Source organism: Nothobranchius furzeri, chromosome 11 (assembly GCF_043380555.1).
Source record: "Nothobranchius furzeri strain GRZ-AD chromosome 11, NfurGRZ-RIMD1, whole genome shotgun sequence".
In the NCBI taxonomy this organism is placed as follows: Eukaryota; Metazoa; Chordata; class Actinopteri; order Cyprinodontiformes; family Nothobranchiidae; genus Nothobranchius; species Nothobranchius furzeri.
The window spans coordinates 68,155,165-68,180,426 of record NC_091751.1 but is presented as its reverse complement, the minus strand read 5'-3'; the positions used below and the strand labels follow the sequence as shown (position 1 = coordinate 68,180,426).

Below are 25,262 nucleotides of genomic sequence, written 5' to 3'. Positions count from 1 at the left end.
AAAGTGTACGTGGCGTATTGATAGCAGGCCATTTTGTGGGTTTTACTGCCACACAGACATTCGTGCAAAGATGAAAAGAGATGTCAACAAAGAGCCTCCTCTAGAATAGTGATGTATCATATATTTAGTGTGCTGTCAGGTTTATGTTAGACATTTTACTGTTTGGTCTCAGTGAAGATCCTGAGTCAAACACCAAGGAGACCATCTTAACAGAAGGATGGAGCCGTTACTACAAACCTCTGTTTCTGAATGTGTTGCAGCACTTTGTGTGATGTTATTTGGATAAAACATGACTGTTGTAGCTGTGCAGAGTGTGGTGTGCCGCTATCAGGACATTCTCTTTTGATTCCTTCTTGGCTTTAATGTGATGCTGTAAGAAGGTCTTTCGTCTGTCCATCTAATTCCCAGAGTAAAGAGCAATCTCTGAATTTCTTCTTTCAGGCTAGCTAATAATGCTGTGATGAAATTGGCTAAGATGCATCAAAGACGCTGACAGAATTACGCTCTGTGTCTTTACACGAGGTGAGACCAGCAGGAACGATCTCTGCCAGTCAGACTGTAAGGATGTTGAACAGGTCTTTGTACCCTGCAGTAAGACATCACTCAGACCCTTCTTACTCTACTGCTTCGGTCACTTTTACAGGCTTCTCTGTTCAGGTGAAAATTGCACCTCTGCTAAGGCAGGTAGCTCTGTTCAAGTCTTTATCGTCATAGTGAAAAAGGTTTCCAAAACAAAGAAATGTAATAAATATTTGGCCTTGTCATTTTCCTGGAAATTTAAAGAAAATAAATGTGTTCAATCTTCATGGAAATAAAGGTTCAGCTCTTTGAGATGAAAGGATGAGGAGTGAAGGACACTGCTGACGATATGAGTAAAGGCTCTTTAAGTGCTCAACATTTGTCTTTATTTTAAATCAGCTGCACTACCAATAAACCACGACATCCATCCATCCATTTTCATCCGCTTATCCAGAGTCGGGTCGTGGGTGCAGTAGCCTAAGGCGAGAGGCCCAGACATCCCTCTCCCCAGCCACTTGGGCCAGTTCCTCCGGGGGAAACCCAAGGCGTTCCCTGGCCAGGTGAGAGACACAGTCCCTCCACCGTGTCCTGGGTCTACCTTTAGGTCTCCTCCCGGTTGGATGTGCCTGGAAAACCTCACCAGGGAGGCGTCCAGGAGGCATCCTGACCAGATGCCCGAGCCACCTCAACTGGCTCCTCTCGATGTGGAGGAGCAGCGGGTCTACTCCGAGCCCCTCCTAAATGACCGAGCTTCTCACCCTATCTCTAAGGGAGAGCCCAGCCACTCTTCGGAGAAAACTTATTTCGGCCGCTTGTATCCACGATCTCGTTCTTTCGGTCATTACCCAAAGCTCGTGACCATAGGTGAGGGTAGGAACATAGATCAACTGGTAAATTGAGAGCTTCACCTTCTGACTCAGCTCTCTCTTCACCACGACAGACCGGTACAACGCCCGCATCACTGCAGATGCAGCACCCATCCGCCTGTCGATCTCACGCTCCAGTTTTCCCTCACTCGTGAACAAGACCCTGAGATACTTAAACTCCTCCACTTGTGGCAGGACCTTATCCCTGACCCGGAGAAGGCATTCTACCCTTTTCCGAATCAAGACCACGGTCCCAGATTTAGAGGAGCTGATTCTCATCCCAGCTGCTTCACACTCGGCTGCGAACCGCTCCAGCGAAGGCTGAAGATCACGTTCTGATGAAGCCAACAGGACCACATCATCTGAAAAAAGCAGAGACCTGATCCTCAGGCCACCAAAACGGATGCCCTCCACACCTTGGTTGCGCCTAGAAATCCTGTCCATAAAGGTTATGAACAGAATCGGTGACAAAGAGCAGCCTTGGCGGAGTCCAACTCTCACTGGGAATGAGCCCGTCTTACTGCCGGCAATGCGGACCAAGCTCTGACACCGGTCATACAGGAGCCTAACAGCCCGTATCAGAGGGCCTGGTCGAGGGACGCGGTCAAACGCCTTCTCCAAATCCACAAAACACATGTAGACTGGTTGGGCAAATTCCCACGCACCCACCAGGATCCCCCTAAGGGTATAGAGCTGGTCCAGTGTTCCACGGCCAGGACGAAAACCACATTGCTCCTCCTGAATCTGAGGTTCAACAATCCAACGGACCCTCCTCTCCAGAACCCCCTGAAAAGACCTTACCAGGAAGGCTTAGGAGTGTGATCCCCCTGTAGTTGGAACACACCCTGCAATCCCCCTTTTTAAATGAGGGGACCACCACCCCGGTCTGCCAGTCCGGTGGGACTGCCCCCGATGTCCACACGATATTGCAGAGCCGCGTCAACCAACACAGCCCCCCACAACATCCAGAGCCTTAAGGAACTCCGGGCGGATCTCATCCATCCCTGGAGCCTTGCCACAGAGGAGCTTTTTAACCACCTGAGTGACCTCAGTACCAGAGATTTTAGAGGCCAACCCAAAGTCCCCAGACTCTGCTTCCTCACTGGAAGACGTGTCGGTGGGATTGAGGAGGTCTTCGAAATATTCTGCCCACCGATCCACAACTTCCTAAGTAGAGGTCAGCAGCACACCATCCCCACTATAGATAGTGTTGGTAGCATCCCTAACCGCCGGTGTCCACCAGCGGGTTCGGGGGTTGCCACCACAACAGGCACTGACGATCCTCTGACCACAGCTCCGGTCGGCCGCCTCAACAATGGAGGCATGGAGCAGGGTCCATTCAGACTCAGTGACACCCCCCCCCCCCCCCCCCCCCCCCCCCGGAACATTTCGGAAGTTCTGTCGGAGGTGGGAATTGAAGCTCCTTCTGACAGGAGACTCTGCCAGATGTTCCCAGCAGACCCTCGCGATACGTTTGGGCCTGCCCTGTCTGACCGGCATCCTCCACCACCATCTGAGCCAACTCACCACCAGGTAGTGGTCAGTTGACAGCTCCACCCCACTCTGCACCTGAGTGTCCAAGACATGCGGCCGCAGGTCAGATGAAACAACAACAAAGTCAATCATTGAGCTGCGGCCTAAGGTATCCTGGTGCCAAGAGCACATATGTCTGAACATGGTGTTCATTATGGACAATCCATGACTGGCACAGAAGTCCAATAACAAAACACCATTCGAATTCAGATCGGGGGGGTGTTCCTCCCAACCACCCCTCTCCAGGTCTCACTGTCGTTGCCCACGTGAGCGTTAAAAGTCCCCCAGCAGAACGAGGGAGTCACCGGAAGGAGCGCTTTCCAGCACCCCCTCCAAGGTCTCCAAAAAGGGTTGGTAGTCTGAACTGTAATTTGGTGCATAAACACAGACCACAGTCAGAACCCGTCCCCCCACACGCAGGCGGAGGGAGGCTACCCTCTCATTCACTGGGGTAAACCCCAACGTACAGGCACCAAGATGGGGGGCAACTAGTATGCCCACTCCTGCTCGGCGCCTCTCAGTGGGAGCAACTCAAGAGTGGTAGAAAGTCCAACCCCTCTCAAGGAAACTGCCAGAGTCATGCGTTGAGGTGAGTCCGACTATATCTAGCTGGAACCTCTCAACCTCACACACCAACTCAGGCTCCTTCCCCACCAGAGAGGTGACATTCCATGTGCCAAGAGCCAGCTTCTGTAGCCGAAGATCAGACCGCTAAGGTCCCCGCCCTCTACTACCACCCGTCACACACTGCACCCGACCCCTTTGGCCCCTCCCACGAGTGGTGAGCCCATGGGAAGGGGAACCCACGTTTCCTCTTCGGGCTGTGCCCGGCCGGGCTCCATGGGTGAAAGCTCGGCCACCAGGCGCTCGCCAACGTGCCCCACCTCCAGGCCTAACTCCAGAGGGGGGTCCCCGGTGACCCACGTCTGGGTGAGGGAACACGGTTTCCATTTATATAATTAATCATAAGAGGTCTTCGGGCTGCTCTTTGTCTGATTCCCTCACCCTGTTTGCCATGGGTGACCCTACCAGAGGCAGAAAACCTGACAACTTAGCTCCTAGGATCATTGAGACACTCAACCCCTCCACCACGGTAAGGTGGCAGCCCAGGGAGAGGACACGACAAACCTCAAACACATTTTCCAACTCAAAAACCTTTAAACGTTGTCTTTGATGGATTTTAATAATAGTAATTCTCCTTTGATGCACATCATGGGAGGAATAAAGCAAATGTAAAAATGTCATTCCAGTTCTGAGAAATAGGATCCACCCAGAGTTCTCGTTTAATCTCCTGCTCTAATAGAGGTAGAAGAGAACGTTGTACAGGAGCAGGACTCCCGTCTGTATAAGTTGACTGAGTCCAGCAGGCAGATTCGTGTTATGTGGAGGCTCTCTGCTAAGTGGCTATCTAACTGCTTCCATTAGGCGGACTCCTCTGTGTTTTTGCTGCATTTAAGCCATTAGTTCTGAGCTCACCACTGTTCTCCAAAATGGTCAGAAATGTTCTGGGAAGTCCAAATAGTTCTGCACAACACGTTGTTCCAGCTCAAAGTTTTCCCAACTCTCAACGTTAGAAATCACTCTCAATATGAAGCTTTGTTTCATGAAATGCGTTTTAAAGGTTTTCCTGTTAATTTATCAGTTTCTGTGAGCTGACCAGCTCTTGCCCAGAAACAGGCTTGTTGTTTCCTCGTTTCACTGGCCCTTCGTTGACGTCATAAAGCCGTTATCTCTACAGAACCTCTGCTGACGTGGACACAGCAGTCATAGTCTCCCTTTAATGGGGCGCATTATGTAAAATCCCTCTTATTGTGATCCTTCTGACATCAAAAAGCGGATAACTGCTGCTCCTGCTAGCTAACGGCTGCACGCCTGGGTCCATCTTTGTGTGTTTTGAGTGAGCAGCTGCCTCCGCTTTTTATTTCCTCTCAGGTTAAATCCCCTCATGTGCGGTGTCAGCGCTGTATGAAGGCTGTTAGTGTTTGTGTGTTATCTTTCTGCGCAGCCTACTTCTGTTTTAGTTACAACCGTTTTATGTTGTTTAACTATGGAAAACAGTGAAACATGCTTAATTTATTGTGTTGATCAGAAGTAATTTCTCCAGTTTTATTATAGCACTCTCAGATACTAACCTGTCAAAATGTAGTTTGATATCGATACGATAGCTGGTGCAGCCATCTTTGGGTGGACTCCAAAAGTTAACAAGTTGTGGAGGTCTTAATGAAGACATTATGGAGGCATGTCACCCTCCTACCAGAGTCCTACTCCACCCACTCCTTCTGTTGTGACCAAGAGGACGCCTCTACGGAAGTGATCATAATAAACCACCCTATAATTCAGCCATGGATGTAGTTTTTGGGGTGGGGGTTAGGGTTGCGCTATATTAAATAGGTCCTGTAGAGCACTAGGACCAAGCAGAAAACAACCGCCTGTTTCCCGTTAGAACCGTCCATAAGCTCATCTATTGGCTCTGCTGATACTTGCCAATGTGTGATTGGCCATTCCTGCCACCTGTGACACCTGACATTACATAAAAGATTCTCTAAGCTGTAGTTTTATACATATTTTTTGTATTATTACTATTATAATATATTTTTCTCCTTAAAGAGACAATGTGTAGTTTTTACCATTAATTTCTGGAAATATCCAATCAATCAATCAATCAAAGATACTTTATTAATCCCAGAGGGAAATTAGTTTCAGTACACACAATTCAGAGATCAGACATACATGGGCAAGACACATGACAAGAATTGGTGACTATGGTCATTCGCAACCCTGAGTCACGCTACCTTAATAGAGATAAGAGGGGTTTACATGAGGATTGGTTCAGGTGGAGGGAAAAAAAGGCACTTCAGAGCTACCCTCCATAGGGAGGGCAGCTTTGCCATGCAAAAAAAAAAAAACCCCACCTGAAACAGATATGCAACAGACTTCAGACAACATAACATAAGTGTCCACTAGGTGGGGTGGTGGGTTGGGACTATCCCCATTTCAGCTCCTGCAGCCACGATAAGCAGCGCATGTCACCTCAGTGTGGATAGGGGGAGGAGCATTGAGGGTTGGAGGGTTGCAGTGACCCTGGAACTTTTCAGCGGCCTTCCCACATTCCCGCCCAAGCTGGGATAGGAGACAGAGTTGAGTTGCCATAGCGACGGCACATTCCACATATCTTCTGAGGGGGGAGTTTTCATTCCTTGCAGGCTCAAGGACGCCAGATTCCAATTAGAAATTGTTTTGGGGCCAGACGGAGATAATTTCCTCTCTGTCTTAAAGTTCCTTGGTCCTCAACCTCTCAAAATCCCAATAATGGATATTAAACTATCCCAATACGTGCTGATTCGTCCACTCTCTCCTTGATGGCATCCATCTTTGTGCCAATGAATGAATCTCGGCCAAAGTTCCAAGCTTACGATTCATCTTGACAGTTATGAGTCTGTGAATTCACAGCGCAGTGCAAACCATCTCTGAGCTCCGGGATCCAGCCAATATTCCTCAACAGCTCGTTAATTTTCCGGTAAGCCAGGTAGCCTCCAATGCCGATCAGCAGGAAACCCGACACCAACACCACGAATATCCACACGTCTTCAGAGTCCTCCACAGACAGCTGGTCTGTCCCGGAGGGGCATTCGGGAGCCCCTTCTCCCGTTCTCATCGATGAAAAATTTTTATCAACCGCGTTGAGTGACCAACTGACGAGATCCATTTTAGTGAATTTCAGTTTCCAGAAAAAATGCAGAAGCAGCCGTGCACCCAGCACACACAGACAGACAAAGGCCTTGAGGATAAGATCTGGAGGAGAGAAGAAGAAAAGCGTCTGCACCCTCCAAGAGCCGGAAAATATTGTTGAAAATTAATGAAATGAACCCCAGTTCTTGAAAAATGCTGGCAGCTTTGTAACATACAACCATAAAAATCAGGTCTAAAATACCTGGGAGCGGGCCTAAGTGTCTGGGCGACGCCATATTAGATGCCATGTTTGCTTCTACGGGAGCCCACGAGGACAAAATGCATTTACTGATTTGTAACAAACTATTACAAAACTTTCGCCATTCTTAAATGTTTTTATTTTTCTTATTTACCTCTTCACTTGTTGCCAGTGATGAAAGAGAGTCTGATGTGCTTGTTATTTTGCTGAATTTGCACTCCCTGGGGCTTTTTGACCCTAATGGGCATCCGTTGGTAAGGTCTTACTCCAATAGAAAAATACTGCTTGCTTGCAACGATTTAGGTATCTACTACCCCCTATTGCCAGGAAAAATACACACGGTCTCTTTAAAGGTTATTTCTTTTTACCTACTGTTGTCTCTTATCTCACTGCCAAGGCTATTCCAGAGTTAACCCTCCGACAGAGTTTTCGTATTTCCTTATCTCAATAAGAACAAGTATTAAATGGTTTCTGACCTCTACGCTGATACAAATTCACCCTCCTCTACTCCTGTTTTTGTCTTTCATCAGAGACATCAGCAGAGCTGCAGTTTCTGTGATTTACTAAAACAAACCATCTTTGACTAGTTGCATCTCTTTAAATCAGCTGTGTTTAAATACTTTGTGACAAAACTGCATCATCTTTTCCTCTCGACTCCAAATGCAACGTGTCATTTATCTGTCAAACACCACAAAGTTAAAAGTACACTGTAGCTCCTCTTTTGGCCGTATCTATGCTCCTCCAGGTGTATTTTTCAGATACGAGGTTACAGTTAGTCGGACCGAAGAGACGAGGCGGTGTGATCTTAACAACCTTTCAGACACGGCCATGAACATCAGCCGCTTCCTGGGAATTTAGGCTCTATGGGGAAAAAATGAACCCTAACATTGTTACAGCTATTGCTGTTTTGTCCCAGAAAGCTGACTCTGCAGAGGACAATCAGCGCTTTGCCTCCTCCTCTACCTACCTGCACTCCTACAGCATCTCATTAGAGCGCCGTTGCATGCATCCCTCATACATTCTGCACACCTCTAAAGGTGAAATGCAGCTCGTCTGATTTTAGAGTTCCTCTTTTGACTATGAGGATTTCTAGTATCAACAAGTCACATTCGCTAAAAGTTGCTCATTACTTTAGACCTGGTTGCGCCGTGTTTGCCGCCTAAGGCCTGTCTCTACATTATTTGAGAAGAAGCGGGTACTGGCTGTGACTGAATCTGAAACTGACATTGATGCGTTTGACCCGAAAAGCGCCAGAAACACAGTTGGAACCATTTATTGCACATAAGTCACAATGTCTGGATTGCTCCAATAAAAAAGGCTCTTACCTGAGCACGTGCGCTGCATACAACACGCTCTGCACTTGTATGACAACCTTCATCAAAATGCAAATCCGAGTGAAGTGAGCGTTGGTTTCTATACAGACGTCTGTGGTGAGGCGCTGAGACGAGCCTTTCACGGGCCCAATGCTCCTGTGTGTGGAAGCTTTTATCAGCAGAGGGTGAATCTGTTGAATGTGCTTTTTTTCTTGTAGGTGAGAAGGCAGACTGCACGCTGACCCTCGACGACGAGGATCTGCTGAATCTGATGACTGGAAAGTTAAACCCACAAACGGTTTGTGCTCTTATTCAGTCCGTTTTGTCGTGCTCTTTACATATCGAATGGCAAATCCTTTTTCTTGTTTTAATAAATCCAATAACAGCTGAAAATGTCAGCCTCAGAAGTCACAAAAAGCACTCTGATCATTTTTCTCTGCAGCATTGATTCCAGTGTAAGGTTTCCTACATCTCCGCTATGATTGATTTGGTCTGGGTCAAAGGAAAATAAACCTGTTGTTGTCGGTTCTGGTCCAGTTCCTTCCTACGCAGCGACACACATTAACCCAGTAATAAATGAGACTCAGATTGATGCTAATTCATCTTTATTAATTTTTGTCGTCGTCTTCCTCCGCTTATCCGGGTCCGGGTCGCGGGGGCAGCATCCCAACTAGGGAGCTCCAAACCGTCCTCTCCCGGGCCTTCTCCACCAGCTCCTCCGGCAAGACCCCAATGCGTTCCCGGACCAGACTGCAGATGTAACCTCTCTCGTGTCCTGGGTCGACCCGGGGGCCTCCTGCTGGCAGGACATGCCCCAAACACCTCCCCGGGGAGGCGTCCAGGAGGCGTCCTGACCAGATGCCCAAACCACCTCAACTGGCTCCTTTTGATCCGGAGTAGCAGCCGTTCTACTCCGAGTCCCTCCCGAATGTCCGAGCTCCTCACCCTAACTCTAAGGCTGAGCCCGGCCACCCTACGGAGGAAACTAATTTCGGCCGCTTGTATCCGCGATCTCGTTCTTTCGGTCATTACCCAAAGCTCATGACCATAGGTGAGGATTGGGACGTAGATCGACCGGTAAATCGAGAGCCTGGCTTTCTGGCTCAGTTCCCTCTTCACCACGACAGATCGGCTCAGCGTCCGCATCACTGCAGATGCTGAACCAATCCGCCTGTTGATGTTCCGATCCCTCCTACCCTCACTCGTGAACAAGACCTCGAGATACTTAAACTCCTCCACTTGAGGTAGGACCTCTCCCCCGACCCGGAGTTGGCAAGCCACCCTTTTCCGGTCGAGAACCATGGTCTCAGATTTTGAGGTGCTGATCCTCATCCCAGCCGCTTCACACTTGGCCGCGAACCTACCCAGCAAGAGCTGAAGGTCAGAGCTGGATGAAGCTAGGAGGACCACATCATCCGCAAAAAGCAGAGACGAGATTCTCCTGCCACCAAACTCAACACACTCCACACCACGGCTGCGCCTAGAAATTCGGTCCATAAAGGTAATGAACAGAACCGGTGACAAAGGGCAGCCCTGGCGGAGTCCAACCCTCACCGGGAACAGGTCCGACTTACTACCGGCTATGCGGACCAAACTCACGCTCCTCTGGTAAAGGGAATGAATGGCCCTTAACAGAAAGCCACCCACCCCATACTCCTGGAGCGTCCCCCACAGGGTGCCCCTGGGGACACGGTCATAAGCCTTCTCCAAATCCACAAAACACATGTGGATTGGTTGGGCAAACTCCCATGCCCCCTCCATCACCCTTGCAAGGGTATAGAGCTGGTCCACAGTTCCACGGCCAGGGCGAAAACCACATTGCTCCTCCTCAATCTGAGATTCAACTATCGATCGGACCCTCCTCTCCAGTACCTTGGAGTAGACCTTTCCAGGGAGGCTGAGGAGTGTGATCCCCCTATAGTTGGAACACACCCTCAGGTCACCCTTCTTGAAGATGGGGACCACCACCCCGGTCTGCCACTCCACAGGAACTGCCCCCGATGACCACGCAATGTTGCAGAGACATGTCTACCATGACAGCCCTACAACATCCATAGCCTTGAGATACCCAGGACGAACCTCATCCGCCCCCGGGGCTCTGCCGCTGTGTAGTTGTTTGACTACCTCAGCAACTTCTGCCCCCGAGATTGGACAGTCCATATCCAGGTCTCCCAGCTCTGGTTCCTCCTCAGAATGCGCATAGGTGGGATTGAGGAGCTCCTCAAAGTATTCCTTCCACCGTCCGACTATAGCCTCAGTTGACGTCAGCAGCTCCTCATCCCCACTGTAAAAAGTGTGAGCGAGTTGCTGCCTTCCTCTCCTGAGGCGCCGGACAGTTTGCCAGAACCTCTTTTGAGCCGATCGATAGTCTTTCTCCATGGCCTCACCAAACTCCTCCCACACCCGAGATTTTGCCTCGGCAACTGCCACTGCTGCATCCCGCTTGGCTATTTGGTACCTGTCTGCTGCCTCCGGAGACCCACAGACCAGCCACGCCCTGTAGGCCTCCTTCTTCAGCCTGACGTCCACCAGCGGGTACGGGGGTTGCCACCACGACTGGCACCGGCCACCTTGCGACCACAGCTAGCAACAGCCGCCTCAACAATCGCAGAGTGGAACAAGGCCCACTCGGACTCAATGTCCCCCACTGCTCTCGGGACGCGGTCGAAGCTCTGCCGGAGGTGGGAGTTGAAGACTGTCTTAACAGGTTCTTCTGCCAGGCGTTCCCAGCAGACCCTCACTATGCGTTTGGGCCTGCCAGGTCTACGCAGCATCTTCACCTGCCATCTGATCCAACTCACCACCAGGTGGTGATCAGTTGGCAGCTCCGCTCCTCTCTTCACTCGGGTGTCCAAAACATACGGCCGCAGGTCAGATGATATGACTACAAAGTCTATCATCGACCTGTGACCTAGGCTGCCCTGGTACCAAGTGTACCGATGGGCATCCTTATGTTCGAACATGGTGTTCGTTATGGTCAAACTGCGGCTTGCACAGAAGTTCAATAACGAAACACCACTCGAGTTCAGATCAGACGAGCCGTTCCTCCCAATCACACCCCTCCAGGTCAGGCTGTCATTGCCCACGTGAGCATTGAAGTCCCCCAGCAGGACAATGGAGTCCCCTGATGGAGCACTATCTAGCACTCGTCCCAGGGACTCCAAAAAGGGTGGGTACTCTGAACTGATATTTGGCCCATAAGCACAAACAACAGTCATGACCCGTTCCCCGACCCGAAGGCGCAGGGAAGCTACCCTCTCATCCCCCGGGGTAAACCCCAACACACAGGCAGAGAGTCTTGGGGCTAACAAAAAGCCAACCCCAGCCCTCCGCCTCTCACCCGGAGCAACTCCAGCAAAGGAGAGTGTCTAACCCCTCTCAAGGACTTGGGTTCCAGAGCCAATGCTATGTGTCGAGGTGAGTCCGACTATATCTAGCCGGTACCGCTCAACCTCTGCCACAAGCTCCTGCTCCTTCCCTGCCAGCGAGGTGACGTTCCATGTCCCAAAAACCATTTTTCTTGTCCGGGGATCGGACCGCCAAGGCTCCCGCCTTGGTCTGCCACCCGATCCACATTGCACCGGACCCTTCATGTTCCTCCTGCGGGTGGTGGGTCCACAGTTGGATGAGCCCATATATCCGGTTTGGGCTGGGCCCGGCCGAGCCCCATGGGCGAAAGCCCGGCCACCAGGCGCTCACTCACGGGCCCCAACCCCAGGCCTGGCTTCAGGGTGGGACCCCGGTAACCCTCCGGGCCTGTTACTCAGACTCTTTGACTTTACCTCCATGAAAGAGCCTGTGAACCGTTCTTTGTCTCACCCTTCACCTAAGACCAATTTGTCATGGGAGACCCTACCAGGGGCACAAAGTGCCCCAGACAACATAGCTCCTAGGATCATTAGGGCACTCAAACTCCTCCACCACGATAAGGTAACGGTTCAAGGAGGAGTTTCCACTCCTCCTTTATTAAATTTTTTTTTACCTTTATTTATAACACATTCTCAATCCCAGCTTGGTCAGCCACCCTCCACATCAGACCCCTGACGCCACAAAGTGCCCTTTTTCGTTACTTATGTGCGAAAAGAGTTTTTTCCCTTTTGTAACTGAAGATCCCAATGCAGCGTTAAACTGACATGATGGGATGTCCGCTGATGCGGCACCGAACCAGCTAATTTAACCGCACCTAAACCTTAACGTTTCACTATTTATAACCTTCCCCTCTCCCTCATCCTAACCTTAACCCTCTTGCCACCTAAAACGTTACTCTCACTGTGATCAAGCGTTTGTTTCCCATGCATTCTGACTGAATTTTCGTATTTGCCGCCCAAGGGGAACGTTAGAACATACCATCTGGCGAGGGGGAGGTTACAAATACCCTCTACTTTTAACCTCCACCGTGGTAGTTGAAACCTCCCCCCTCGCGTTGGCTCGGTCCAAACTCGACCAATGACGAGGCGGCTCCCGCCGTTCACTTCATAGAGCCGGCTTTTAGAGCGACCGAGACGTCACTAACGTGTTAGCTAGCAAGATGGTTAAGGTTAGGATAGGGGTGAGGGGAAGGTTAAATAACAAGAGGATAAGGTTAGGGTGAGGTACAATGAGCTTGTTTGGTGCCCATGCTGCGGACATCCCATTGCGTCAGTGTAACGCTGCATTGGGATCTGCAGTCAGAAAAGGGAAAAACCCTTTTCGCACATAAGTAACGAAAAAGGGCACTTTTGGCGTCGGGGTCTGAGGCGGAGGGTGGCTGACCAAGCGTTTGTTTTTGACGTGCTGGGGGTGAGAATGTGTTGTTATTTAACCAGGATAGAGACCCATTGAGGTTAAAAACCTCTTCTACAAGGGTGTCCTGGCCAAGAGGCAGCAAAAATACAGTTACAACATAATTGCAATGATAAAACACTCGATCATTAAAAGCAGTTACAAGTTACTAATGCAGTCTCTGAAGCTTTCAGTTTGGTTTTGAAGGCATTTAGTGAAAACTGCGCAGTCATTTTCCAGGTTTTCTGCAGCTGGTTCCAAGCGGAAGGATCAGAGCAGGCGAAGGCTCTCTTTCCTAACTGTGTACGAGCAAAAGGAACAGAAAGCAGCAACTGATCGTTACACCTTAAAGAACGGGAATCAACATTTTTTTGTGTGATTAATGTGCAAATATAAGGAGGTAACAATCCAAACACTGCCTTGTAAATAAAAACATACCAATGATTTTGCCTTCTTATTGCCAATGACGGCCATTTCACTCGTGAATATAATTCACAGTGATGTGTTATGGCTCTACAGTTTGTGATGAACCTCAGAGACGCATGTTTAACCGAGTCCAGTTTTTGTAGCACAGCTAAAGAAGCATTCATATATATAAGATCACCATAATCTAGAACAGATAAAAAGGTTGTTGTGACAAGTTGCTTTTTTCCTTCAAAAGAAAAAAACACGACTTATTACGGAAGTAGAAACCCAGCTTAAGTTTTAATTTTTTCACCAGTTTATCTATATGACATTTAAAGGTAAGGGAGTTATCTATCCAAACACCTAGGTACTTATACTCATGGACCATCTCTATGACTTTCCCTTCCAATGTGATTACTTCAGGAAAACTATTTGGCATTTGCCTATTTGTAAAAAACATTAGCTTAGTCTTCTCAGCATTAAGGGTTAGCTTTAGCTGATGTAAGGAGTGCTGGACTACGTCAAATGCTTTCTGCAGGGATTCAACAACATGAGAAACTTGATGTTCCAAAACAGTAGATGATCGTATCATCTGCATAGAAATTAAAGTTAAACCTCATCTTCGTGTGATTTATTCACAACCTTCTTTTAATTTTAATAATAATAATAATAATAATTATAATAATGCATTGAACTTATATAGCGCTTTTGTAGACACCCAAAGACACTTTTCACACACTCTCACACTCACACACTGCTAGTGATCAGGGTATCCGCGGGTCCTTAAAAAGTCTTAAAAAGTCTTAAATTAGCTTTTCCTAATTTAAGGCCTTAAAAGTCCTTAAAAATGACAAATAATCCTTAAATCCAGTTTCCAAAGGTCTTAAATTACCAAAGACCCAATAAACAAGATTATTTTATTTCTATAAAAATTTCGTGAATTTCTAGTTAGTGTTCAGCATTTTTTGTGTATGACGTGCGCGTAAGCGGAACCGTACGCAGTCAGTTGGTTGTGAAAGGGGGCTATTTTCTAGATAAGCACATTAGCTGGTTAAGCTAGTGGGAGCTTGCGCCATGGGGAAGGGCAAGTTTAATGGTAACTGGATGGTTAATCCCACATTCGCGACGTGGTTAGCACCGGCTCCAGGCAATAGCTGGAAATTATCGCTTAAATTTAATTTTTAAAATAGCTTAAATTTGGTCAAAGTGGCCTTAAAAAAGGTCTTAAAAAGTCTTAAATTTGGCTCCCTTAAATCTGCAGATACCCTGGTGATGGTAAGCTACTTGTAGCCACAGCCGCCCTGGGGAGGTCTGACAGAGGCGAGGCTGCCATTTGGCGCCATCGGCCCCTCTGACCACCACTAACACAGGCAAGTTGGGTGAAGTGTCTTGCCCAAGGACACAACAGCAGGATACCTCTGGCGGGAGCTGGAATCGAACCCATGACCCTCCGATCATGAGGCAACCCGCTCTACCACCTGAGCTACTGCTGCCCCACTTCCTTATAGATGCAAAAGCACCTGGCATCTGAGTAGTTTTTTTTTTTTTACTTCAGTTCCAGAAGAAAGGGATCTGAAATAGAAAACATGACACCAGGACTTGTTAGTTGGAACCAGACATGTTTGACAGCATCATAAATTCCTGGGATTTAATGTCTGCTGCTCTTGTTTTGGGTCTTCTGGGGCAGTTCACCCTTCTGATGGGCCGTAGAAAATAAGCAAGTTTTCACAAATAGGTTTGCTGAATCTGATGAGTGTGTTTGGATCTCCGACCCAGTTGCATAGATGAAAAGGAGACAGTTAAGCTTTTAACCCATCTGTGTGTGAGAGGGAGGGAAAGAGATATGGAGAGAGAGAGAGCGAGTGTGTGTGTGTGTGTGTGTGAGAGAGAGAGAGAGTGAGAATTCAGAGTTTCAGCATTGTTTCCACTTCTTAGTGTTAAATCTGTAATTTAAGTAAAATATTAATGCAGACTTGTACTTTTTTCCTATCTTTTGTTACACCAGGCGTTCTTTAAAGGGCAGCTGAAGATCACTGGGAACATGGGCATGGCCATGAAGCTGCAGAACCTGCAGGTGGTGCCAGGAAAAGCCAAGCTGTGAGACCATGGAGGAGCAAAGACGAGTTTTGTGCCTCAATATGTCGATTAAACTCTTGTGATTCTTTGATGACATGCAGTCCCGAGCACTACTATGTGAGGCTTCATGCCTCCGGGTCGATACTTTTCATTCTCGTTGACTGGAGCTCAGTAATGTTATTGATGTTGGTCTGAAACATCAGAGATTTTAGAAACATACAGAAGACATCCTGTTTCACTAATCACACAATCACTAAACCTTCTGACCAGTCTCAGAGGAAAATAAGCCTTTTGTTGTTAAAACTGGGTGATTTTGATAATGTAGCAAAAAAGAAACTGTAAATAAAAACTTTGATCTAACTTGAATAAATAAAATCTTAACTTCAAACACCTGGATTTGTTTCTCACATGCATATACTGTATACTATGTGCATGACCTATGGTAGCATTCTGTTTTGCATCTGGGATGTCTCAGTCTGCCTCTGAAGGAGATGTCCATGGTCTCCACAGGGAAATGCAGTGGGTGGGAGGGGTTTTCCAAGATGGAGGCCATCTCCCCCACCATCCTCCTTTCAGATGTCTCCTAAACTGAATGTAGCTGGCAACCCCGAACCGAGCTAGATTTGTTAAGTAGCTTGTTTAGCCTCTTCCTGTCTTGGTCAGAGCTGCTTGTACCCCAACAGACCACAGCAGAGTAGATAACAGAGAAAACAACATAATGGTAAAGACAGACTCAGGAGTGTGTTGTTGGACCAGTTCAGTATACTGTTGAGGTGAACACCCAGGTACTTAAAGGTATCCAACACCTCAATGTCTGCTTCTGGATGTTTACTGGTGAGAAGGTGAAGAGAAAGGGTGAGAGCACTGTACTCTGTGGAGCTCCGGTACTGCACAACCACCTCGTGTGTGTGTGTGTGTACGTACATATATATATATATATATATATATATATATATATATATATATATATATATATATATATATATATATATAGATATATATATATGTACATATATATACATATATATATATGTACATGTATATATATGTACATATATATACATATATATATATGTACATGTATATATATGTACATATATATACATATATATATATGTACATATATATATATACATATATATATGTATATATGTGTATATATATGTATATATGTACATATGTGTATATATATATATGTATATATGTACATATATGTATATGTATATATATGTACATATATATACATGTACATATATATCTGTACATATATGTATATATAATATATGTATATATATATATATATATATATATATATATGTATATATATATGCGTGTATATATGCAAAATGGAACCATTAGTTATGTGCCTCATCAATATGTTTTAGTGAATCTTCACCTGTTTTATGACCACCTTGGTCTCCTTCCATGGATCTTATTGTAGTTCAGATTGAGACTAACATGATCAGAAGGTGTTTAACCCTGGAGTTCAGCATTGATGCTTCCTTTGGGTTTTCTGGCTCTTTTTCCTTCATCTGCTCTCTCTGTCTGATTATCCAGGCGCTGCATCTCCTCCTGTCTTTCTTCAGAGGAGCCATGAAAATATGTCCTAACTATTACAATTGATCTTTGCCAAATAAACAACAAATCATTTCTTATTTCTCTTTTGTTACTTTACTGTCACACACACACACCATGCAGGCAAACTTCAGAGGGTTACGTCTGACTAAATCACTTTTCAGCGGAAAAGTTTCAGGTATCACACGGAATATTAGAATGATGTAAAAAAGTGAAATATTGTAAACCCAATCAGCTGATTACGTCAAGCACCTGAGGTTTCCTGAGTCTCTAAATCAGGGTTATAAAACTCCAGGTGATTTTCTGCTGCAACACACCTGATTTAATCCATGAGGAACCTGTCAAACTTGGAAGATGCTAAGCATCTAATAAACTTGATCCAGGTGTAATGTCCAGCAATGGTCAGTTTTTAAGTACAGTTTGACCCTTCAACATCTGGTCAAAATGGAGACACGAGACTGCATGTGTTTCCCTAAATCGGCCTGCCTTCATCCCACCAGCTGGAGCTCAGAGCCTCTCTGCAGCTCTGAACACATGATAGCGAATGTTCAACAATGATGTTCCCTCCTCAAGGCTCAAGCCTCCCTTATCATTCTACAGGATTCTTCGTGCCTCTGAATAAGTGAACACTCGCAGCTCGGATTAGCTGCTAAATTAAAGAATGACTTCTTAAATTAAATATGAACTTTTAAAACTTATAAGTGAACAATCATCAAATAAAAATTTGTTTATTGTCACTTATAATAATTATAATATAAATGAAATGCTTTCATTAATCTGTACTTGAATGACTGAAGTTTGAAATGAATGTTATGTTATGATTACATTGATCAGTAATATTGATATGACAAGGCCATCACCATCCACACTCACACAAGGACAAAGTAAAGTTAAGTCAAACGCGTGACACATAGATATTTCTTTATCCCAGATATGAGCATCCGGTATCTGAGAAGTCGTGGTTGCTGAGGTTGTCTTGGTAGTATGCTAATCTAGACCTTTTGTTGTTGGCTCTACTATCCATTCTGCTGTGATCTATTAAGGTGCAAGCAGCTCTGACCGAGACAGTGGCCAGAGGGCCCTTGGAGGCCAGCAGCAACGAGACAGTGGCCAGAGGGCCCTTGGAGGCCGGCAGCGACGAGGCAGTGGCCAGAGGGCCCTTGGAGGCCGGCGGCGACGAGACAATGGCCAGAGGGCCCTTGGAGGCCAGCAGCAACGAGACAGTGGCCAGAGGGCCCTTGGAGGCCGGCAGCGACGAGGCAGTGGCCAGAGGGCCCTTGGAGGCCGTCAGCGACAGGCAAGGACAGGGCTGGCGATGACTGGAGGCGCCAACTTGAGCAGAGGTGCTGAAGGCGCCGACTTGGCTGGAGGCGGAACCGCCGGAACCATTATCCCTGGAGTCGGGTCCACCGACTTGGCTGGAGGGGCCGACTTGGCTGGAGGCATAACTGCCGGAACCAGAATACCTGGAGGTGAGTCTGCCGACTTGACTTGAGGTGCCGGACATGGCGCAGATGACTTGATGTGAGGCACCGGACTTGGCGCCGACTTGGTGGGAGGCGCCGCACTTGGCGCCGAATTGGTGGGAGGCGCTGGGCTTGTCGTTGACTTGGTGGGAGGCGCTGGACATGGATTGAGGCGGGACCACCGGAACCAGAATCCCTGGGTCGGGCCCGCCGACTTGGCTGAAGGCGCCAACTTGGCTGGAGGCGGGGCCGCTGGAACCAGAATCCCTAGAGGTGGGTTCGCCGTCTTGGCTGGGGGCGTGACCACCGTAACCAGAATCCCTGGAGGAGGATCCGCCGACTTGGCTGGAGGCGCTGACTTGGCTGGAGGCGGGACCGCCGGAATCAGAATCCCTGGAGACAGAGCCACTGCAGGTAGGACCGCTGGACCTGGCGCCGACTTGGCTGAAGGCGTCGGAGGTGGCGTCGACTTGGTAGGAGGCGCTGGACATGGGTTGACTTTGGGTTTCAAACTGATAGTGCGCTGTCATTGGTCCACAATGGTGGACCAATGACAGCGCACTACTGGTTTAGTGGGCGGGATGATGCCCTGGAGTGGAACAAGATGGTGACTGCTCATTTGAAACAGCTTTCACATCAATTTTGGACTATTTGGACTTGGGCTTTATTAGAATCAGAAGCAGATAGAGTCCTTTATTTAGATAAAGAACGTATTTTCACCTTCTTCAACAGCGGACCGCCTCATTGACCGACATCCATTGCGATGAGAACGTCACGTTGCTCCTTGTTCAGTAGCATGCGGAGATCGTTTGAAAGACAACGGTAGAACCCTCCCCATGACTGAGAGCCATCAATGGAGCATTGCCAGGCTATGTATGTGCTGCTGTGATGAGTGCATTTCCCATCGATATAGGTATTTCCCTACAGTGAGATTTAAAAAGTGTATTCTATTCTATTCTATTCTATTCTATTCTATTCTATTCTATCCATATGTTGGTTTCCTCCAACAGACGAAAAACATGCATGTCAGGTTAACTGGTGACTTTAAATAGTCTCTGAGTGAGTGAGTGGTTTTGTGTCTCTGTGTGTCCTTGTAATGGACTGGAAATTGGGTGTCCACCGTCCCTCACCTGATGGCACCAACTCCCGGAGCCCCAGAAGGTTTGGATGATGAGTTAATGAACGTTTCAGAACACGGAGGAATTATTTCCCTCTGTAGCTTTATCGCATCTCCTAAAACTTCACTGGTAAAAGTTTTGCTATAACAACAAAGAATTTTCTGTCTGAGGTTTAAAAGTAATTTAGAGTTTTTAGGAAGTCGTAGTGTTAAGCTCTTTAGACCAGTTTGTATACGTGTTCACCTCCTTCAATAGTGTTGATTCCCAGAATATTTAATATGAAAAGTTCATTTATTTTTCAGACTTTTCTGCGTGCTTCATCCATTCATCCCAGGAGGTTACTGCAAAACTCAGCTTGCAGGGTTATTTTAATAATCAGACATCTCCGACCTTTTCAGATTACAGCAGAGGACATTTTTTTCGTACCATGAAGTCAATTAACTGGCTTCTTTTTTAAAAAAGGCCTTCAAAATCACTAAGTCCTGAGAGCACTTACTGAACTTTGGCCCGAAGCACCTTGATGACTCGCTGACTTGTCTATTATTTCAACAGGAGGCATACGTTCCTGTAAAGCCATGTGTGCACCTTTAGCTACATATATTCAAAGTTTGTAAGTGGTTAGATTTAATAAATTGTCATTAGAATATAAAGGTATTCAATGAAATGTAATATTCCATAAAAATATGGATAATCAATATTACTGAACCTTTAATATACAATTGATGATGAAACTAAGTATTTTGGGTATGCCAGGGAAACAACACTACTTTAATTATGATCTATAATTAATTCGACGGGTAAACTAGTAGTAGCACATTCAATGTCAAAGAAAGTAAAGTGTTATTATCAGGAGAGGGAGAATGTTTAAGTGGTTAGCAGCAGTGTGCTAGACGATGGCCCCCTCCATGAGGCCACCACAGCTCAGCAGAACGTTGTTGTAGCTTCTTCTGGGGAGAAAAACACTTAGAGAGAAAATAAAGTTAACAGCTGAAATTGCAGGAAATAATACAGTTAATGAGCAGATTGTAGAAGAAAGTAGTAGAGTGTGAAAAGTGGTCAGTGTGTCCTCCAGCAGTTTAAGCCTATAGTAGCATAACTACAGAGATAACTCTGGATAACCTATCCTATTTAGATGGAGACGTGTTGGAGGCAGGGCAAGGGAGAGCCGTCTTTACCGACTGTACACTCCACCTCCCTCTACTCCCCCACTTGTCCAGATCTGGGCTAACATCAGATTTTAACCATAGGCCCTATCAAATAAAAATGTTTTAAGCCTAGTCTTAAAAGTAGACAAGGTGTCTGTCTCACGGACTAAAGCTGGGAGCTCGTTCCACAGGAGAGGAGCCTGATAGCTAAAAGATCTGCATCCCATCCTATTTTTAGATATTCTGGGAACCACCAGTAAACCTGCTGTCTGAGAGCGAAGTGCTCGGTTAGGAACATATGGAACAATCAGGATGGAGCTTGATTATTAAGAGCTTTAAGAATCACTTCTAATACTGCTACTACTACTTCTACTTCTACTACTATTACTGCTTTTACAACTGCTACCACTCCGAATCATAATAATAATAATAATAATATAATAATAATAATAATAATGACACTTCTACTACTACTATTATTACTACTACTACTTTTACCAGTACTACTACCACTACTACTACTATTATTATTACTACAACTTCACTTGGATGTAACTTTGTTTAAAGTTGTGTAAAATATTTGTTGCTTTCATTTTAATAATGTTGATCCAGTTTTTTTAAGAACATTTGATCTTTATTTTATCGACTCCCTTTCATCTCTTGGGACGCTCAGTTGGCTAAAAGGAAGAGGTTCCTGGACTTGGTCAAGGTGAGCGCCAAGATCATCGGGGGCAATCAAAGGCACCTGGATGTTCGGACTGAGTCAGAAGGAACATCGTAACTATCTGAAAGGATTCCAGGCATCTTCTGCATGATGTGATTGGGCTGTTGCCATCAGCAAGAGAGAAAAGCACAATCAAACGGGAACCTGACGTCCTTTGTTTCCCTGACAGTTGAGGTGATAACGTGTGATTTCACCATGATTGGGGTCTGCTGCAGACAAATTGCCCCTCTGGGACAATAATGTGTTTGAAGTTCTCTGATTTCATCGAGTTGCTCCACAAACATGCTTGAACTGGTAGAAATGGTGACTCTACATGTGCTTATTAAAGCTGTAATAATCTTTCATTCCTACATTCTGCACCATAGACTCCTTGTTTCAGTCCTCGTGTCCTGTTTGGTAATTTCATAGAATATCTTTAATTTGCCATCCTGGGTTTCCTTGGCGACAGTGTTTCTCTGAGATTGATCGCTCAGCCTTGCTGCAGGCTTGTTCCTGTTGCTCAGAGATTCTCTTCTGGTAACACTGGCTGTATGAGACATATCTACATCTGTTCTTGTGGAGAACCTTCCGCTCTATTCTATGAAACCTGAATAGGTTTCTGCTTTAAAGCTTCATTGTTACAGATTCAAACCTTTGGTTCCACTCAGCTGTGGTTTTTATTTGCATCTTCCTGCTAAACCCTTACGGCTTTTTGAAAACGTGATGAGTAGCTGCTTGCGTAGGGCGTCGCTGTACACCTGTTTGCTTGATAACAGTAAGACAGTAAGAGTTTTAGCCATTTAGAAAAATGCACATTGGTTTTGAAAGCAAACTTCTGCATCTTTTGGTTTGCTTCAGGCAGATGAACTTGTCACATTTCCAAAATGTAGTCAAGATTTCAGTTTTATTTAGTGGCAAAAGTTCACCTGTCACCAGGTAATTGGGTGACCTATTGTAGCGAGCGTGCACATTTAGTGGTTCCGTTAGAACCTTAGAATACGCTGCTTTTTCAGGGCTCTGCGGTGAGTAGTAGTGCGTTTTTACTGCTGTGTCTCAAGCTATGCATCCTCCTCGATAATACCAACCAACCAACCAATTGTATTTGTATAGCACATTTAAACACGGCATGAGAGCCGTCCAAAGTGCTGAACAAAAACACACAATAAAAACAATCAAAAATAAAAACTAAATCCACTAAAATCAAGTAATCCAACTCGAAAAGAAAAGGAGAAAGGGAATAAGTTAGACAGAATTAAAAGCCAGAGAATAAAAGTGAGTTTTTAAACGAGACTTAAAAAGGGAAAGAGAGGAAGAGAGTCTGATCGGGAGGGGCAAGTGGTTCCAGAGCTTCGGTGCACAAACTGAAAAGGCGCGCTCCCCGCGGGACTTACAGCGAGAGCTAGGGACATGTAGGAGGTGTTGGTCGGCTGATCGGAGGGATCTTGTAGGGACATATGGGTGAATGAGCTCAGACAAGTAGCCAGGTGCTAAGTTATTGAGGGATTTAAAAACAAAAACCAGGATCTTAAACTCTATCCGGAGATGGATGGGGAGCCAATGGAGATTTGCTAAAACCGGTGTGATGTGTTCCCGCTGCCTGGTGCCAGTCAAGAAACGAGCAGAATAATCATATCCCTGACCTAAATAAGCATTTTTAAAGGGCTGCCCCCAGCCTGGCTGTAGCATAACTTCCTCTCTGCTCTTTGCTCCTTGGATTGCTGCAGCTGTGGGCCCATCTACCGGATACCAGTCTGGAAAAGGGTTTTCTGCATCTTCTCCTGCATAACTCTGGTCTCCCTCTGTATTAATTGCAAACTGACCTCTTCCTGGTTCTGGAATTGTTCTCACTGGGCCTATGTTAGGAGGTGCCTGAGGGTCATGATATTTTATCTGCACTGGGCGGCACTTTTTATTTAGTCCTCTTATGCCATAAGATCTGGGATTTGTCCTGCCTCCTTTTACTGCTGGCTGGGGTGGCTGTTCCACACTTCCTATGTTTTCACACCTCTCATGGGCTGTTACTGGGGAGAGCCAGGTCACTCTTTCAGGTGTTTTGCCACCCGAGATTCGAGTGCTGCACCTTTGTTGGGACCCGTGCCCTGACATGGGCGTCCCCCTTGGTGTGCCAGGCACCACCAGTTGGGGCCCTAGCTCATCTTCCTCAGAATCAGTCTCACTCTCACTGCTTCTATCTCTGTCCTCAAAGCATTTTTTGACTTTCTCTCTCCTCGGGGCAGGGTTGTTCTCCCAGAATCATCACATCTCCTACTAATGGAAATACATGAGCATTTCTTACTTGGGCCTCGGCCTGCGGGCAGCACTGAGCCGCTGCTCGAGCTGTTCCTGCTTCATTCTGAAAGTTCCGGTCACAGGATACTGCTAATATGCCCTGTGGTCCACCTTGATATGTGGTTATTTCTCCGGTTACAAATCTCACGTTAGGGAGAATATTTTCCGGCTTTACTGTTAAAGATCTATCTGTCATGGCTGGTTAAAAGTTTTTCTTATTTTTTATTTATTTATTAGTTTTTACGTTTTATTATTATTTTTATTTTTTCCTAGTTTATCCATGGATTTTCTTGCATCGGAATGCCGTAGTTTTTTTTCTACCTTTTCTTTCAGTTAATCCTCCGTTCTCCCTATCTCTTTCCTTGTCGAGAGATGGTGCGGTTTTTCACTTACTCCAAGGTTGTAAGCGTACAAGGTCCATGGTGCGCGAGCTTTTGTCAGCCTAGAAAACAGTCCTATTTCGGTGAGTCCGGTATCTAGTGTTTACCTTCACTCAAAGCCCCTTTTCCGTTGGGCGCCGTGTAGCGAGCGTGCACTTTTAGTGGTTCCGTTAGAACCTTAGAATACGCTGCTTTTTCAGGGTAATGAGGCCGCAGGTGAGTTTTATTGCACAGACCCTGGTTTGGACTCCCTAATTAGAACTCGTTTTTTATTTTAAGGTGGAATGGAGATTGCCGTACTTGTTCTTCTGTGACAACACACTTTCCTTTTAATTTCCTGTTATTCAGTGGTTCTGAATACGGAGGCGAAAGTTTTGCTGGAGGCCAACCAGCCAACTCTTATTTGGGTCCCATCAGGATTAATTTGCGCCTCTGTCAGCATATGTGGGCGATGGTAACTAGAAAATGATTCCTGTTAGTTGATCAGGCTAACATGGATTTATCAATTAGTCTAATTAATCCACCCTTTGAAATGGTTCCTTCCCACGCTAAACACAGACTTTTCCACATGTGCAGAACAGAGCCTGTTTGAACCAACGGACCATTGTGGTTTATAACCCTTAGGATGTCCCGCTGCATGAGGGAGGAGGAGAGACTAACTCCCGCTACCTAAGGTATCTTTTCTTAATCTGTCACAACCTGAAAACAAGTCCTGAAGCACAGGAACAAGCAATTTAAGGTGGCTTACCTCTTCTGTCAGATCTGGTCGTGGCTCCCACTCAAAGGCTAAAAGAGACCTTTAAGAATCGAGAATGAGGATTCTTTTTCCAAAAAGTTTATTTCAAAATAAAAAAATACAAAAAAGAGTAAATCTAAGATGAACAAATCCCCTTAGGAGGATGCTGCTTCTAAAAACCTTCCTGAGAATAACTGCTCTCTCTTCCTGCAACTATTTCTGATTGGCTTAATGACCTGAACTCACTTTATGATAAATGACCCGTGCTTGTATGGCGCCACTCAGAGTAAGGACTCCAAAGCGCTTTACACTACAGTGTATCATTCATCCATTCACACACACATTCACACACTGATGGTGATAAGCTACGATGTAGCCACAGCTGCCCTGGGGCGCACTGACAGAGGCGCCACTGGTCCCTCCGACCACCACCAGCAGGCAAGTTGGGT

At 46.3% G+C, this 25,262-nt stretch overlaps 1 protein-coding gene across 1 annotated transcript in view; it reads left to right on the top strand.

Annotated features, from left to right (window-relative positions):
* Window positions 1–15,789, top strand: part of scp2a (sterol carrier protein 2a) — a 77,237-nt gene extending 61,448 nt beyond the window's left edge. Inside the window, exons 15-16 of the mRNA XM_054740435.2 lie at window positions 8,378–8,457; window positions 15,331–15,789. Coding sequence (XP_054596410.1) covers window positions 8,378–8,457; window positions 15,331–15,426 — 176 coding nt within the window. The 3' untranslated portion in view covers window positions 15,427–15,789. The remainder of the gene's footprint in view (window positions 1–8,377; window positions 8,458–15,330) is intronic.
* The last annotated feature ends 9,473 nt before the right edge of the window (window positions 15,790–25,262 follow it).